Source organism: Acomys minous, assembly GCF_964271855.1.
Source record: "Acomys minous genome assembly, chromosome: 5".
NCBI classification, from domain to species: Eukaryota; Metazoa; Chordata; class Mammalia; order Rodentia; family Muridae; genus Acomys; species Acomys minous.
This window is the reverse complement of record NC_140494.1, coordinates 84582530-84600193: the sequence shown is the minus strand read 5'-3', so window position 1 is coordinate 84600193 and position 17664 is coordinate 84582530. Positions and strand designations below refer to the sequence as shown.

General features: G+C 51.3%; 2 protein-coding genes across 5 annotated transcripts; one reads left to right on the top strand and one right to left on the bottom strand.

The window, feature by feature from the left end:
- Window positions 1-1001: 1001 nt before the first annotated feature.
- On the bottom strand, window positions 1002-11714 carry CCDC159 (coiled-coil domain containing 159). Of its 4 annotated transcripts, none has more exons than XM_084781836.1 (13): window positions 11579-11714; window positions 9738-9835; window positions 9381-9613; window positions 6942-6972; window positions 6263-6351; window positions 6103-6184; window positions 3797-3992; window positions 3216-3283; window positions 3054-3130; window positions 2603-2724; window positions 2315-2397; window positions 1221-1400; window positions 1002-1072 (listed from the first exon to the last, which is right to left on the bottom strand). In XM_084781836.1, exons 1-12 carry the CDS (start codon window positions 11581-11583, stop codon window positions 1234-1236), a joined length of 1251 nt encoding a protein of 416 aa, XP_084637962.1. In that variant the 5' UTR covers window positions 11584-11714; the 3' UTR covers window positions 1002-1072; window positions 1221-1233. The 4 variants fall into 4 exon arrangements, with proteins under 4 accessions (XP_084637962.1, XP_084637961.1, XP_084637963.1 ...); XM_084781835.1 differs by having other exon boundaries at window positions 6942-6975; window positions 11579-11713; XM_084781837.1 differs by having other exon boundaries at window positions 1221-1319; window positions 6942-6975; window positions 11579-11711.
- Window positions 11715-11769: 55 nt separating this feature from the next.
- On the top strand, window positions 11770-17155 carry TMEM205 (transmembrane protein 205). Its single transcript, XM_084781842.1, is given in 7 exon segments — window positions 11770-11805; window positions 11807-11839; window positions 11841-11897; window positions 11899-11949; window positions 12931-13039; window positions 13135-13298; window positions 16813-17155. Coding segments are annotated over 7 exon segments (741 nt in total). The 5' UTR covers window positions 11770-11784; the 3' UTR covers window positions 17119-17155.
- The last annotated feature ends 509 nt before the right edge of the window (window positions 17156-17664 follow it).

Below are 17664 nucleotides of genomic sequence, written 5' to 3'. Positions count from 1 at the left end.
GACCTTTGGAAGAACATATTAGTGCTCTTAACCTCTGAGCCATCCAGCCCGCACTTTTGTATTTGAAACAGGGTTTTGCACAGCCCAAGCTGGTGTCCAGTTCTATTTGTAGCCAAGACTGGCCTTAAGCTTGTAGTCAGTCCGCTCCCTTCTTGAGTGCTGAAATTTCAGATCTGTTCCACCACATCTGATTTGTATGATGTTGGGGTTGGAACCCAAGGCTTCCTGCATGCTAGGCAAGCACTGTCCTGATTTTGTGTTTTTAAATTTTTAAAATTACATTTATTTGCTTTTAATCCCAGCATCGGGGAAGCACAGGAAGGAATATCTCTGTAAATTTGATCCCAGCCTGGTCTACAGAGTTCCAGGACAGCCAAGGCTAGAGAAACCCTGTCTTGAAAACAATTTGTTGTTGTTTTTGTTTTTGAGGCAGGGTTTCTCTGTGTAGTCCTGGCTGTCCTGGACTCACCTTGTGGACCGGGCTGGCCTCAACTCACAGTGATCCGCCTGCCTCTGCCTCCCGAGTGCTGGGCTTAAAAGCGTGCACCACCAGGCCCGGCTTGAAAAGAAGTATTTGAAAATTACATTTATTGGCGTGTGTGCTGTGTTTCGTGTGTCTTTATAGGTTGGAGGACAGCTTGCATGAGCTGGTGCTCCACCACCATGAGGGTCCCTGGGATGAACCTCAGGTCTTCAGATGTGGTGGCAGATGCCTTTACCCACTGGGCTATTTAGTTGGTACACTTCTGTTTTTAAGACAAAGTCTGCTGTCGCTCAGGCTGGTCCCCTCCCTGCTGTGTTAACTTTGTCATGCCTTCTTCCACCTAGCTCCCGAGTGCTGGGATCACATGCCCCGCTAGATCCCGTCTCACTAGCCTGCCTAGACCCACGTCCTCAAAAGTGCTGAGTCTCTGCACCCTCCAAGACATCAAGGAGTCATCTGTGGGTGGCACGAGGAGGACCTCAGACTCTAGAACCAGCAGGGGCAAAGAGTCCAGCGTGGAGGAAGGTCTCGGCTAGTTTATTTTTTCTCTGGAGGGGTCTTCGGGGCAAGCAGTCCCAGCTGCTCAAGCTGTGGGGAAGAAAAGGTTGGCCATGAGCTACTCAGGGTTGCCAGCCAGGGACCAGATGCCCAGACAGAGTGCCAGTCTCAAGGTTCCCATGGAGGAAATCACAAGTGGGCCACATGAGGGATGGCAGGGGCTGGGGGAAGGCAGTACCAGGAGGACAGGATCAGGTCTTGCTGAAAGGTCTCTCGCAGTCAGAATCGGAGTCCCAGGAGGGGTACTGAGAACTCAGGCACTGGTGTCCCTTGTGGCCTGTGAGAGAGACACACTGGGCTGGCCCTTCACATCCAGAATATGGCCCTCTAGCAACTTCAGAATTTGGACTCTGTATCCCTTAAAGATGAAACCACACTGATTTATGATCCAGACACCCACATCCCATGTGTGACCCAAGGTAATACCACCTTGTATCAACGGCCCTTTAAATGAACTCTTTTAAAAAAGATCCCATCAGGGGCTGGAGAGGTGGCTGCTCTGCCAGGTCCCAGGTTCAATTCCCAGCACCCACCTGGTGGCTCACAATCCTCTGTAACTCCAGTTCCAGAGGATCTGATGCCTTCCTCTGACTTTTGAGGCACCAGGCATGCAGGGGGTGCACAGATATATGCAAAGTGCCCATAAAAATAAAATAAACCTAAAGATGAAACCCCAGGGGGCCAGCAATGGTGGCACACGCCTGCAATCCCAGAACTGTGGAGGTGGAGACAGAAGCAAGGGGAGTCCAGGTCATCTTTAGCTTGTAATCTTAAGTTAGTCTGGGCTGTGTGAGGCAATAGCTCAAAAAACCAAGAGAGGAAAAAAAAAAAAAGCCGGGCGGTGGCGCATGCCTTTAATCCCAGGCAGAGGCAGGTGGATCGCTGTGAGTTCGAGGTCAGCCCGGTCTACAAAGCGAGTCCAAGACAGCCAAGGCTACACAGAGAGACCCTATCTCGAAAAGAAAAAAAAAAAAAAACCAAACCAACCAAACAACAACAACAACAAAAACCAACCTCACAGATCCTAACCATGACTTCAGTGGCTCACAAATGAAACACCCAGCTGATCTTGAGCCTTGGTCCTCTTTCACCCACCCCCTAATTTCTGGGATTACAGGCCTTCAAAGTCTCAACCAGTCTCTCCATCCCCCACCCACCCACTGTAACCCTGGATCAAGCCCGCAGCCTACATGCCCCTCGGAAGGACCTCTGAAGGTGACCTCATAGTCACCAGGCTGGGAATGACCTGTCCCATTACACTCAGGCGCTCACCCCTGAGACTGGAGGCCTTGGGCCTGCTGCCCATGGACAAGGTAAGACAATCGATGGAGTTCTGCAGACTGTGGACAGCAGACCTGTAGGGAGACAGAGACAGGGGCCCCAAGAGATGCTGCAGTCAGGGTACCCCAGAATCAGAGCTAGGGCAAGGGAGGCTGTGGGTTGGGTGACTCCTGGGAGACGTAGGAAGGTTTAGAACCAATTGGGTTCCAGATGCAGCGGCTGAAGGGGCAGGATGGAGGAGGATGAGGGGTCAGAGGTCACGCTGGAAGCTGGCCTCACCATATGTCACTCAGCTCCTTCTGGAGGTCATCCTTCCAGGAGCCACTGCCTTCTGCGGCCACCTCCTCAGCCTCTGGCCACGAAGACGGCTCATATGCCTGCTGCTTCATCTTGGTCAAAACCTGAGGTTTGTTCGGGAGGGGGTTGAGGGAGCAAGTGGTTAGACACAGAAATAATAATGGCGACCACAGGAAAAATAATCACGATGTAGCACGTCTATTCCAGGCTGTATTGAAAGCATGAGGCCTTCAGGAAACCTCAGGATAACAACGATTATACCCACAATATGGAGGGGCAAATCGAGGCCCGGAAAGGCAAAGTGACTTGCCCAAAGCAGCACAGCATTAACTGGCAGAGCTGGCATTCGAATTCTGCCTCCTAGATTGAGTCCAATGGCGGAAGCCAGAGGAAGATCCCATTTGCCCCGCAGGCACTGGCGTTCTCTGCTCACCTTGCGGCACTTCACCTGTGTTTTCTGCATCTTCTGGATATTTAAGAGGTTCTCAGAGATCTCATCCTCTTGGGCCTCTGTTAGGGGAAAGAGCTCCGTGATCAAGGGGGACGCAGAGCCGCCCCACCCCTGACTAGCTGTGCGCCCCCCGGCGGCACTCACGGAGCTTCTGATAGATGAAAGTCACCTCTTCCCGCACCAGCTCCAGTTCCTCCCACAGGAACTTCTTGCTGAGGGGACAAAAGCGCCTAGACCCACATTCCTAGCCCACACCCTCATCTGCCCAGGCCATCTACAGCCACAGGCTCCTTCCACCACCGTAGGTCCTTCCGGGGTATCAGGCTCTATACAGTACCCGGGGCTCTGCCTACAAGCCTCAGAATCTGTCCACAGACCGAGGCTCCACCCAGTCCCAGACTCTGCCCCGGGCTGCGTCCTCTCACTCCCAGTCTACTTTCTTCCCACCTGGGTTTTCCCAGCCTCAGCCTCAGCAACCTCAGCCTCGCTCAGTCTTCGGAGCCCCTGCTTCCTTCCCCACCCAGCTTGCAGTCTCCCTAACCTTCTAGTTCCCTTAGACTCCTCAACACCCTCTCCCCTGGCCACCTATCTCCTCTGAGGATCCTGTCCTGTCCTGTCCCGTGTCGTATCCCCCTACGCTTCCACTCCCTGCTCTGTTCAGTTCTTGCAGTGGCCGCCTGCTTTCTTGAAACCTGCACACCGCCCTCCTGCCCACACCCACCTACCTGTCCCGGATCTCCTGGGCCAACAGCTTCAGGGAGCGAGTGGTACGGGCCTGTTGCAGCTCCTCACCTTCCCTCAGCGTCTTCTGCAACCCCTGCAGCCCTTGGGTCAGGGCCTCATACACCTCCTGCCTAATCTGCTCCGAGTCCCAATTATGGCTCTCCTTCTCCCCTTGGCGGCCCAGGGGGCTCAGCACTTCTGTGGAGAGGGTGGGATGCCCCTGGTTTTATTTATATGCATGGACCTGTGTTTGCACAGGTGGTGTGCACAGGTATACTGGCACACGGATGTGTGCAGGAGTAGGGAGGCGCAAGGACCTCAGTTCTTCTCTACCTTATCTGTTGAGACAGGGTCTCTCACTGAACCTGAAGCTCCCAGATGAGGGTAGACTGGCTGGCTAGGGAGTCCATGCTTGCTCTGGTCTCCACCTCCACCTCTGCAGAACTCGGAGCCCAGCTCCCGCATTCTCTCTCTGTCTCTCTCTGTCTCTCTGTCTCTGTCTCTGTCTCTCTCTCTCTCTCAAGATTTATTTATTTATTATTTATACAGTATTCTGCCTGCATTGTGAGCTTGTACACCAGAAGAGGGCACCAGATCTCATTATAGATGGTTGTGAGCCACCATGTGGTTGCTGGGACTTGAACTCAGGACCTTTGGAAGAACAGACAGTGCTCTTAACCACTGAGCCATCTCTCCAGCCCCCCCCCCTCTCTTTCTCTCCCCCTCCCTCCCTCCCTCCCTCCCTCCCTCTCTCTCTCTCTCTCTCTCACTCTGAGTTCTGGAGATGACCCATGTTCCCAGCCCTGGAATATTTTTAACTTTCAAGATGACTTAGGGCCAAGCATGGTGGCTCATGCCTTTAATCCCAGCACTCAGGAGGCAAAGGCTAGCGGATCACTGTGAGTTCAAGGCCAGCCTGGTCTACAAAGGGAATTCAGGACAGCCAAGGCTAACACAGAGAGACCTTGTCTCAGAAAAAAAAAGTTGCTTATTTTGTAATCCCAGCACTTGGGAAGCAGAGGCAAGTTTGAGGCCAGCCTAGTCTAGAAAGCTATTCTAGGCCAGGCAGAATGACAAGAGAAACTGTGTCTCAAACAACAAGACAAAAAGAGATTACTTATTTTTATGTGGCTTATGTTTTTGTTGTTGTTGTTTGGGGTTTCTGGGTTTGTTGTTTGTTTGTTTGTTTGTTTTTGAGACCGGGTTTCTCTGTGTAGCTTTGGCTGTCCTGGACTAACTTTGTAGAGCAAGCTAGCCTCAAACTCACAGAGCTCCACCTGCCTCTGCCGTCCCAAGTGCTGGGATTACAGGCGTGCACCACCGTGCCTAGCTGTGGCTTTTGTTTTATGGGTGTTTTACCTGGTGCCTCTGCATGGGCAGCCGACGCTCTTAACTGACAAGCCATCCCTAGGCCCAGAGCTCTGGTTCTTTTGGGGTTTTTTGTTTGTTTATTTAATATAGAGTGCTCTATCTGCATGTACACCCCTTCATGCCAGAAGGGGACACCAGATCCTAGTAGAGATAGTTGTGGCCACTGTGTGGCTGCTGGGAGTTAAACTCAGGACCTCTGGAAGTGCAGACAGTGTTCTTTACCACCGAGCCATCTCTCCAGCCCCCCAGGGCTCTGTTTTTATCTTTTATTTTCCAGACAGAATCTCTAGCCCAGGCTGACCTTCAACTCCCTAATTGGATGATAACCTCCAACGTTTCTCTCTTGCTTCCCTCTCTGGAGTGCTAGGACCACAGGCGCGCATCATCTGGTCCAATTTTAGTCCAGCCTGGAGATGGAACCCAAGGCTTCATGCATGCTAGGCACGTGCTCTACCAACTGAGGCCCAGGCCCAGAAGGTGGCAAAAGATGTGGGTCTGAGCCGGGCGTGGTGGCGCACGCCTTTAATCCCAGCACTCGGGAGGCAGAGGCAGGTGGATCACTGTGAGTTCGAGGCCAGCCTGGTCTACAAAGCAAGTCCAGGGCAGCCAAGGCTACACAGAGAAACCCTGTCTCAAAAAACCAAAAAAAAAAAAAAAAAGATGTGGGTCTGAGGCTAGCTTGAACTCCAGCTTTCCTGAACCCCCTCCTTTTTTTTCCTTTCCTTTTCTTCCCTTTCCCCCTCCCCACCCCCACAGACAGGGTCTCTCTGTGTAGCCTTGGCTGTCCTGGATTCACTTTGTAGACCAGGCTGGCCTCGAACTCACAGCGATCCGCCTGCCTCCGCCTCCCTCCTGACCTTGGTTTGACCTTGACCTGTTACTTATTTTTTGCTCCGGGGAAATCTTGCTCAGACCTCCGCCTCCATCTAGTCCTTACCTTCAAGCTGCTGGATCTTGATCTGTTGTAGGCAGCTCTCCTTCTCCAGCATGGTCACAGAGTGGTTCAGGAACTCGAAGGCCTGGAGAGGCAGGAGGTGAGGCCCTGGAGTGGGGAGGAGCATGAGAACACGGGGTGCAGAGGGTGGAGGGGGGCTCACCTTAGTCTGAGCCTGAAGCTGGGTCCTGAGAGACTCCAGCTCACTTCGCAAGAGCTTCTGAGAGTCAGGAATTATCATGGTATTCTTAACTGTGGGCGGAGGCAAGAGTGAGCCATTGCTGAGGTAAAATCAGGGCAGAGATTTGAGGGGCAGGGGCAGGGGCCAGGGGAGAGGGAGGGGCTGATATAAAGCCAGGGAGCCCCTTGAGGCATTTAATGAGCATGAACCTTGATACTGGAGAAGACAGTGGAAAGTGGGCCTGCAAGGCGGCCAGTGGGTAAAAGGCACTTGCCATCAAATCTGAAGAGGCGAATTGCAGGGACCCACAGGGTAGGGGAGAACCAACCCTGGTGAGTTGTCCCCTGACCTTCCAATGTGTGTGGCACACACGTATCCCCGCCCCCCCCCCCCAAACACAGGACGTAACTAAAATAAAAGTAAAATAAAAATTAAGTGGGGATGGGCTAGAGAGATGGTGCAGTAGTTGAGGGCGCCGCCTGCTCTTCAGGAGGTCCTGAGTTCAATTCCCAGCAAAGACATGGTGGCTCACAACCACCCATAACGTGATCTGATGCCCTCTTCCTTAGGTAAAGCACTCATATACAATAAATAAAATAAATAAATCTTTTTAAAAAATTGAGTGGAGAGAGACCCAAATGTCTCCTCCCTCCAGGCTTACCTCTTAGTTTGGAAGAGCCAGACTCCAGGTACTTCTGGGGCAAGAGAACAGAGTGATGCTTTATTCCTAGATTGTTCACCGTACTGCAGTTCAGAGGGTAGCACGGGGGTGCTTCTCTTGAGTGCCGGTTATCCCAACACTGTGTCCAGGGACATTCATCCACTGGCCCTACCCCCAAGGTCACCATCTGCACATGCTCACAAGTCCACTTGTGCGCCTCATCCCAAATATCTGTGGGCCTCTGGATTGACCCTGACAGAAAGCAGATGCCAGGCTGTCCCTGATTTGACCTTTCGCTTTAAGAGCAATGACAGACAGTGATGTCTGTCTACAGTGACCACCATCAGCACTTACTTGACATGCGCCACAAGCTGTGTTCCTTTTATTTTGTTTTGTTTCAAAACAGGGTTTCTCTGTGTAGCCTTGGCTGTCCTGGAACTTGCTCTATAGACCAACCAGGCTAGCCTTGAACTCACAGAGATCTGCCTGCCTCTGCCTCCTGAGTGCTGGGATTAAAGGTGTGAGGCACCACTACCCAGCCACAAGCTGTTGCTAAACACAATCAGCCCACATAGACTCACAATTTTAAATACAAGTATAAGTCTCACCCACACAATCAGAAACCATATAGACACAGAAATAAGAAACATCAAACAAACAAACAGATGCCCTCCTGTCTTAACACATAGCTCAATGCACTGCTCTGGCAGGAGACTGGAATTTGGCTCCCAGTATCCAGGTTGGGTGGCCCACAACCACTTAAAACTCTGAGAGATCCGATTCCCCCACTGGCTTCCATAGACAGACACCTCGTACTAATGTGCACATACATGTATATATATGGGGCATGGTGGCACACGCCTTTAATCCCAGCACTTGGGAGGTAGAGGCAGGCAGATCTCTGTGAGTTTGAGGTCACTGTGTGAATTACATAGTGAGTTCCAGACCAGCTAGGGCTACACTTTTTTTTTTAAAGATCTTTAAAAGTATGTTTACAGTTCACTACCTGCATGCCAGAAGAGGCCAGATCACATTATAGATGGTTGTGAGCCACCATGTGACTGCTGGGACTTGAACTCAGGATCTGGAAGAGCAGTCATCTCTCCAGCCCCTCTACACTGTCTTTGTTTGTTTGTTTGTTTGTTTGTTTGTTTTTTCCAGACAGAGTTTCTCTGGGTAGTCTTAGCTGTCCTGGACTCACTCTATAAAATAGGCTGGCCTTGAACCCAGACATCCACCTGCCTCTGCCTCCTGAGTGCTGGGATTAAAGGCGTGCGCCACCATACCTGGCCTTATACTATTGTCTTTTAAAAAGTGCATAATGGAGCTGGAGAGATGGCTCAGAGGTTAAGAGCACCTTCTGCTCCTCCAGAGGTCCTGAGTTCAATTCCCAATAACCATATTGTGGCTTACAACCCCCTGTAATGAGATCTGGTGCCTTCTTGTGGTGGGCAGGCACACATGTGGGCAGAATACTGTATAAATAAAAAAAATAAATCTTAAAAAAAAAAGTGCAGCTGGGTGTGGTGGCACACACCTTTAATCCCAGCACTTGGGAGGCAGAGGCAGGTGGTTCACTGTTAGTTCTTGGCCATCCTGGTCTACAAAGCGAGTCTAGGACAGCCAAGGCTACACAGAGAAACCCTGTCTTGAAAAACCAAATTAAATAAATAAATAAAGTGCATAATGTTCTTTTTTTTTTTGTGCATAATGTTCTTAAGTACCCCATTATCCAGGTCAGAAGGCTCTCAACTATCTACCTGAATTTTAGCTCCAGGGACCTGATGCCCTCTTCTGGCCTGGCTTCTTAGGGAACTGTTGTCAAGTGTGTGTGCGTGCACACACATACACACACATGCACATACACACACACACACACACACACACACACACACACACCTTCAAAAAATTAAAGTCAGGCCAGGCAGTGGTGTTGCACACCTTTAATCCCAGCACTCAGGAGGTAGAGGCAAGTGGATGTCTGAGTTCCAGACCAGCCTGGTCTACAGAGTGAGCTCCAAGACGGTCAGGGCTACACAGGGAAACCCTGCCTCAAAACAAAACAAAACAAAACAGCAACACCAACAAGAACAAAAAGCCCACCAAACAAACAAACAAACAAACAAAGACATAATGTCTCTTTCCTATAATTCTGGCATTCAGGAGATAGAGGCAGAAGATACAGGAGTTCAGAGCCAGCTTGGGCTACAGAGGAAGTTCAGAGCCAGCTTGGGCTACAGAGGAAGTTCAGAGCCAGCTTGGGCTACAAGAGACACTGTCTCACAACAAACAAGCAAAAAAACACAAGTACGATTCCTCCCATTCCTTCCCCCCTCCCTCCTGGAGGTGCTGAGTGTAGGTCCCTGCCCAGCAAACCCTTCCCTATGCTCCACAGAGGCACACAGCAAGTGCATCCCTAAGGGCGGGTGCAGGCATCACCTTGGCTGTGCTGTGATTCCTCTTCACAAGGTCCTGGTCATGACAACGTTCCTTGTGCAGGTCTAAGTTGGAGTAGGATGTATCGTCCTCATGAGGCTGAGGTACCAGGTCCCACTCCTCCTTCTGCCAGCCCGCACACTTCACTGCTTGTTTGGGACCAGCGGTCAGGATCTCAGGCTCCAAGTTCCTGGACCAGTGGGTCATACAGTCCAAAGCTTTGACTGAGAAGGACCCTGGGATGGGGTGGGGGGGAGAAGACGGCTTCCTTCAGGGGACAAGTGAGGACAAGTTTGCCACTGTCAGTCCCTCCTAGCCCTCTAGCGTCTACCAGAGCCTCCAAAAAATACCAGTACTTGCCCCTCTCGTTGACAGATGTGATGGAGAGGGACGGTGGTGGGCAGAGGTGAGCTACACAGCAGTCAGGGTCCCGAGATAGGCCGGCCAAAAGAGGATCACTGCAGACACACACGGGGGTGGGGGTGGGGCAGGATAGGAGGCACTTTAAGCCCAGTCTCTAACTCCCAATCCTTTCAGACAAGAGTCTCAAGCATCCCAGGCTGGCCTCCAACTCCTCACGTAAGCCACCTGGAATTCCCGATCCTCCAGGCTTCTACCTCCCTGGTGCTAGGACGACAGATGTATGTGGCTACATCTAGTTTACACAGTGCGGTAGGTGGAAGCCAGCTGCATGCAAGGCACGTGCTCTGTGAACTGAGAAGCAGCCCTAGCCTCCTAACCCCTTTAGAGTCTCCCCCAAAGAGACCTCCCCCTCAGAGATGTTTCAGCCCAGAGTGAGTCTTCTCAGTGTCAGCAAAAGCGGAAGTCCAAAGACAGAAGGTTAAGTCCAAAGACAGAGGTGGGGATAGGGTATGAGAACCAGACAGCCCACATAAAGACACAAGGTCTTCCGGGGCTGGAGAGAGGGCTGGAGGAGGGAAGTGCTTGCTGCCAACCCTGACAACATGAATTGGATCCCCTAGTAACCAACTTAAAGTGGGAGGGCAGAACCAACCCCACACAGTTGTCCTCTGACCTCTACACGTGTGCCATGACACGTGCACACTTAAGACATATCTCATGCACACGCAAGAAGAACAAATCAAGTTTTATATTAAAAAGGGACATAAAAGAGGCTGGAGAGATGGCTCAGGGGTTAAGAGCATTGGATGCTCTTCCAGAGGACCCTGGTTGGATTCCCAGCACCCACATGGCAGCTCACAACTGTCTTGTCTGTGGGCAAGACTCAAATTCCAGTGGGTCCTACTCTCTCACTCAGACCTATATGTATGCCAAACACCAAATGTACATATAAATAATTTTTTAAAAACTTTTAAAAATTTTTCAAAAAAATACTTAAAAAAATAGTACACAAAGTAGTCACACGCCTCTAATCCCAACACGCAGGAGGCAGAGACAGGCAGATCTCTATGCGTCCAAGGCCAGCCTGGTCTACATAGTGAGTTCCAGGACAGCCAGGGCTACATAGAGAGACCCTGTCACAAAAAAACCTAAAAACAAAAACTTGAGAGTTGGTTTAGCAGCTCTTCCATAGTACACAGGTTTAATTTCCAGCACCAGTATGGTGGCTCACAACCTTCTGTAACTCCAGTCCCAGAGGATGTGACGCCCTCTTCTGACCTCTACAGGCACCGGGTATGAAAGCAGTGCACAGACATACATACAAGCAAAACACTGATACACATAAAACAAAATTTAAAAATCTGAAACAACAACAAAGCCACACAAAGGGCAGGATGTGGTGGTTCACCCCTTTAATCCCAGCACTCAGGGGATCCCCGAATTTCAGGTCAGCCTGGTCTACAAAGCTAGTTCCAGGCCAGACAGGGCTACACAGTGAGAAGCTGTCTGGGAAAAAAAAAGTCACAGGTACTTTATTGGGCTGTCCTGATTACACAGATTTAGTTCACTGCTTGGTAAACGAGAATTTGTTCTAGAATGTTACCTGAAGACCACAGATGCCCTAGAAGATTAGAGGGGAAAAGGAAACAGACATTTCAGAGCTTCACCGCAGGAAGAACCCCAACCGTGCCTGCCCTCCCCCCCCTCAATTTAATCTTCTGATATGCCCTTCCCCAGAGAATTCTTCGAGCGAGTGGGCGTGACCATCACTATTGGCCCCGCCCCTTGTCCTGTCAATCTCCGCCGATCTCTCGACCCCTTCTTCCATCCCTACCTACCTCATACCACCTGTTCATGCTCTCCCATCAGGGACCACGAAGCCAGTCCTCGAGCTGTGACGCTGAAGTTTTGATCCCCTGAGGACACCATCACTGGAAAACGCACGGAGGCCGAAGGTGGAGTCACAGAGAAGGGCGTGGCCTTCCTTTCAGCCACGCCTGCTCACTCCGGGTCAGGAGCGGAGCTTACGGGCGCCTGTGACTGGATGAAGTTCGGAGAGGCGGGTTTGGCAGGATGATTCCCGCAAGCCAACTGGGCAAATCCTTAAGTGGGCGCGTCCAGAGGAGTCATATCTGTGATCCTATTGGCTGCGGCTGTCTGGGAGGTGGGGCGAGGCCTGCGGGGCGGAAGAAAACCTGGGAGGTTTCAGGCGAGCGGGAGCTGCACTGGAGCTGCCCCGGTTCTTGGCTCTGACACCTGACCTCGGGTGCTCCAACGGTGGGGTCCCATGGGCGCTGCGGGGGTGCTTTGGGATGGTCCTAGGATATCTCGGGATTCCGGATAAGGGGTCTTGGCTATTTCCAGAGACTAGGCATGTGAACCTGATCTGCTGTGGCTCAAGCTTTTGGGTTTTTATAAGGTGCAGTGGGTATTGGGAGTCTAGAGAGAACCTGAGGTCTTTTGTTCTAGAATTTTGTTTGCTTCTGAGACAAGGCCTCATGAATCTCGGATTAACCTCCAACTCCTTACCCTCCTGTCCCTGCTCAGTGCTGGAATGACTTGGAGAGAGCCAGGGCCTGACTTCTGCAGAGCTGGAGATGGGCCGCAGGGCTTCCTGCACGCGAGGCAAGCTCTCTTCCGGTAGCTGGAGCCTGAGATGTTTATTTATTTATTTTGAGATAGTCTCGCGCTATCTCAGGCTGTTCTCTAACTCAGTAATTTTCCTGCATCATCCTCCCATATATTGGATTTACAACTGTGAGTCTCTGTTTTTAAATGCTTTTTGGAATGGAGGAGTCTTTTTCTAACCCTGAGCTAGAAAAGTGGCAATCCCCCTGCCTCAGTCTTCCAAGTGTTGGGGATTTATAGGTATGAGCCTCCACACTGGGCTGAGATTGCTTATTATATTACTATTACTACTGTTTCGCAAATATGTTTAGGGAATGTGAGGCCAATACCAACCATTTCCCAACCTCAAAGCCATAATTCCAGCCCCAAGCCTGAGCTCAGGCCGATCTGTTGGGCTTGAGACTGTCTAGGGACTGCTTTGAGTCTTCCAACTGCCATTTCCAGACTGTTTTCTCTCATCTTTGCGCCAGTGTGAGGCTGGCCCCAGTACTCTGTACCAGGGCCTCAAAACTAGTGGGCAAAGGTCGAAGGTCAAGCTGAGTCACTGCTGCCTCTTTCCCAGGGCCACAGGATGGAGGAAGGTGAGGATCCAGGAAGCCTGATTAAAGTGGTCCACTTGCTGGTCCTGTCTGGTGCCTGGGGCATGCAGATGTGGGTGACCTTTGCCTCAGGTAGGCACCCTCCAAACTGTCGTTTAGGGTGAGGACTGAACGGGAGAGGGATCTGGATGTCTCCTAATAGGTGCTTGTGGCCCTCTGTCTCCCAGGCTTCCTGCTCTTCCGGAGCCTTCCTCGGCACACCTTTGGGCTCGTGCAGAGCAAGCTCTTTCCGGTCTACTTTCACGTCTCCTTGGGGTGTGCCTTTGTCAACCTCTGCATCTTGGCTCCACAGCGAGCCTGGATCCACCTCACACTCTGGGAAATCAGTCAGGTATGAGGATTTGAGGGTCACAATTCTCTGCAGACTTGTCCCCAAGACTCCAGTGAGCAGTTATGAAGACCTTATTTCAGTGTGTGTGTGTGTGTTTGGATGTGTACATTCATGTGCACAATCATATGTAGAGACCAGAGTTGATGTTACATACCTTCTTCTAACACTGTGTGTGTGTGTGTGTGTGAGAGAGAGAGAGAGAGAGAGAGAGAGAGAGAGAGAGAGAGAGAGAGAGAGAGAGATTTTTGAGAGACGGTTTCTCTGCGTAGTCCTGGCTGTGCTGGATTCACTCTGTAGACCAGCATGGCCTGGAACTCAGAGCTCCACCTGCCTCTGCCTCTCGAGTGCTGGGATTAAATGTGTGTGCCACTACTACCTGGCTTATTTATTTTTGTTCTTTAGACAGGATTTCTCTGTGCAGCCTTGGTTGTCCTGGACTTGCTTTGTAGACAGGCTGGCCTCGAACTCACAGAGATCTATCTGCCTATGCCTTCCAAATGCTGGAATTAAAGGCTTGCATCACCTAGCTTAGCTTTTTTTTTTTTTTTTTTTTTGAGACAGGGTCTCTCATTGAACCTGAAGCTCACTGACTTGATCAGACGGGCTGGTTGGCAATCTCCAGAGATCCTACTAGCTCTGTCTCCCCAGCACTTGAAATTACAAGCATGAGCCACCACATCAAGTTTTTTTGTTTGTCGAAACAGGGTTTCTCTGTGTAGCCTTGGCTGTCCTGGACTCACTTTGTAGACCAGGCTGGCCTCGAACTCACAGCGATCTGCCTGCCTCTGCCTCCCGAGTGCTGGGATTAAAGACGTGCACCAGCAACACCTGACAGCTTTTTAAATTTTCACTTATGTCTGTGAGCATATATGCGTGGGTACCCTCAGAGGCCAGAGGTGACAAGTCCCCCTAGAACTGTCGTTACAGGCAGCTGTGAGCTGCCTGAAGTGGGTGCTGGGAACTGAACTTGCTGCTCTGCAAGAGCAGTATGCTCTCTCAAGTGCTGAGTCATCTCTATATCCCCAAAAGTACAGGCCAGGCTGGCCTCAGACTTGCGATTCTTCTGCGTCCACGTCCTCAGGATATCCTCCTGGTGTGTGCCACCACAACCAGTTCAGGCGACGTTGTTTCGAAAGGGACAAAGACATGACTCTTATTCCCGGTGAAGACAGAGCCGGTCACTGGGTACCTTGACCAGTGGGTGCACATGTTCCCCCCTGCAGCCCCCTCTGTCCAGCCTTATCTTCCCCATTGGCTCCTATTTCCCCTCTGCCCAATCGCTGGGCCTCCTGCCAACCTGGAGTGACTCAGCTGAGCCGAGGCACTGACCTCAGTTCATTGTGTAAAAACCAGACAGACTGGGAGTTTAGGTTTCCCTTCCCATCTACATATTCCCTCACACAATCCTCCGCAGCTCAGATTTCCCCACCCTTCCCTCACTCTGCTCTGGAAGTTTTCAGATGAGGGCAGGTGAGCCCTCACTCGTGTTTTGAGAGTAATCTCTCAGCCTGTTGTGGTGGTATAAACGTATGCACACACACGCGCGCACACTCACACACACCTGTCACCCCAGGAGGCGAAAAGATGAGCCGGGGGGATTGCACACGTTCCAGGCCAGCCTGGGCTACATAGTAAGACTGCATCAAACAACAATAACAACAAAACAAGCCAGGTATAGTGGTTCGTACCTTTAGTCCCAGCATTTGGGAGGCAGCAGCTGGCTGATCTATCTCTGTGAGTTTGAGGCCAGCCTGGTCTACATAGAGCGTTCCAGGACAGCCAGGGCTACAAAGAGAGACCCTGCCTCAAAACAAAACGAAAACAATCAATTAACTAAAGGTAAAATTTTACATTAAAAACCTAAGGCTGGGGCCGGGGGTGGTGGCACACACCTTTAATCCCAGCACTCGGGAGGCAGAGGCAGGCAGATCGCTGTGAGTTCGAGGCCAGCCTGGTCTACAAAGTGAGTCCAGGACAGTCAAGGCTACACAGAGAAACCCTGTCTCGAAAAACCAAAAAAAAAAAAAAAACCAACATAAGGCCGATTTACCGGTGATACCTATGACCCAGCTTGGGAGGTAGAAGTGGAAGGGGTCAGGAGTTCAAGGCCAGGGTCAGTTACTTAGGGAGTTTGAGATCAGCCTGAGCTACTAAGATCCTGTCTCGACCTGCTTCCTCCAAAAGAATAATCTTTTAGAGATGAGAGAGTTATGGGTAACTGGTACTCCCCAGGTGTTTAATCCATTTCCTGTTGGCCTACTGTCGGTTGCTTGGGTCTGAGCTGGGACCACAGAAGGGATGGGCCCTATTTTGGGCTGTGTGCTTTTGGGCAGGGAGAATGAAGGAGCAGTTAGTATTATCTGTCTTGATTTTGGGCAGAGAAGACGGGCAAGCCGACCGTGCCAGCTATTTGGGAAGCTGCAGCAGGAGGATGGCAGGTTTAAGGCCAGTGTGGCTACTCAGTGAGTTCCACTCCAGCCCAGGCAACTTTAGTGAGACTTTGTCTCAAAGTGAAAAGAGCGGAGGCTGGGGGATGGCTTGGGCCAAACAGTGCCTGCTGTGCACACATGAGGACCCGAGTTTGAATCCTCAGCATCCACTCAGACAACAAACACAGAGGAGGTTACCCACCATGGGGAGGGCTGGAGCCAAGGATGGAGACAGGCGGAGCTCTGTAGCTTATTGGCCAACCAGTCAGCTTGGCTGAATGAGGGTGGTCTACAATCAGTGAGAGACTGTCTTCAAAAACAGAGACCCTTGCGGCCAAGCCTGCTGACAATCTGAGGGTCTACACAGTGGACGAAGAGAAACAACTCTAACACACACACACACACACACACACACACACACACACACACACACACACGCAAATTCAACAAATTTAAAAAGTAAAAGGCTTAGAGCCCAAACAAAGGTGACTTCTGGCTCCCCCACAAAACCACACATACACACTGGGCGGTGGTAGCACACGCCTTTAATCCCAGCACTCTGGAGGCAGAGGCAGGTAGATCTCTGTGAGTTTGAGGTTAACCTGGTCTACAAAGAGAGTCCAGGACAGCCAGGGCTACACAGAGAAATCCTGTCTGGGGGTGGGGGCAGGGCATCAGGAGACCACACGTACATATATACACATGCACCCGCAAGCACATGTGCACTTATGAACATGAACAAGTACATATACCCATATGCAGAAAAGAGGGCTGGGTGTGTAGCTCAGGGGAAGAACACATATTACATATTGCAACCGAGCCCCAAGATCAATTCTTGGTACTAAAATATATATATATGTTTTGTTTTGAAGAGGTTTTGGTGTTTGGGGAACTGCGGGAGAGTAGGCCATGCCCTGGGGCCCCAGGAGCAGAAGAGAAAAAGCCACCTATAGGTAGATACTTTCCTAAGGATTGCTATTTTCAGTGGTCTCTCTGGGATGTGAGGACACAGGCATGCCCTCTCTTGGGTCCCTCCAGCCAGCCGCTCAGCCCCCCTCACCTTGCCTTCCTGTCACTGTCCTCAGCTTGCCCTGCTGCTCCTGAGCCTCACACTGGCCACCATCAATGCTCGCTGGCTGGAGGCTCGCACCACGGCCGTCATGTGGGCCCTGCAGGCTGTGGAGAAAGAGCGAGGCCTGGGCACAGAGGTGCCAGGCAGCCACCAGGGCCCCGACCCCTACCGCCAGCTGCGGGAGAAGGACCCCAAGTACAGCGCTCTCCGCCAGAAATTCTTCCACTATCACGGCCTGTCCTCCCTCTGCAACCTGGGGTGCCTGCTGAGCAACGGGCTCTGCCTTGCTGGCCTTGCCCTGGGGCTCAAGAGCCTCTAACATGGGCCCTATGTACCAATAAATGCTTCTTTAGAAATGGTTGTGGTCATTTTCTTCCGCCCCCGGAGAAGCCAAATGGTGTGTGTGCTTGTGTGTGCCTATGGCATGATGCGTCGGGGTGTGAGCTATTGAAGTTCCAGCATCTCTCTAATGAACATTTATTGAGTACCTGCTGTATGCCAGGCTTGGTTCTAACCATTGCCCTTACTGTATGTTACTGCAGCGACAGCAGGTTCCCACCTCTCAGGCACAATTGTACTTCTTAGCCTACTGCCGCAGTGGGGCGTGGTAGTCTGACTTGATTTGGCTGATGAGGCGTGAGCACAAGTGGCATGTGTTTGCGAGGCAGGAGAGAACTAACTCGCCTCATCCTTCCTTAGTCCATAGCATCTGTCCCCACATGAGAAGCTAGGTGAGTGGTGGTCTGGAGGCTTTGGGGGCTGCTCGTTCCTCAGCAGAACTCAGCTCTCCCTAGCTAATGCACTCATCTCGAGTCATAGATGTTGGAGCGTTGGTCCCTTGAGGCAAGTGGGTGAGTAGAGAAGT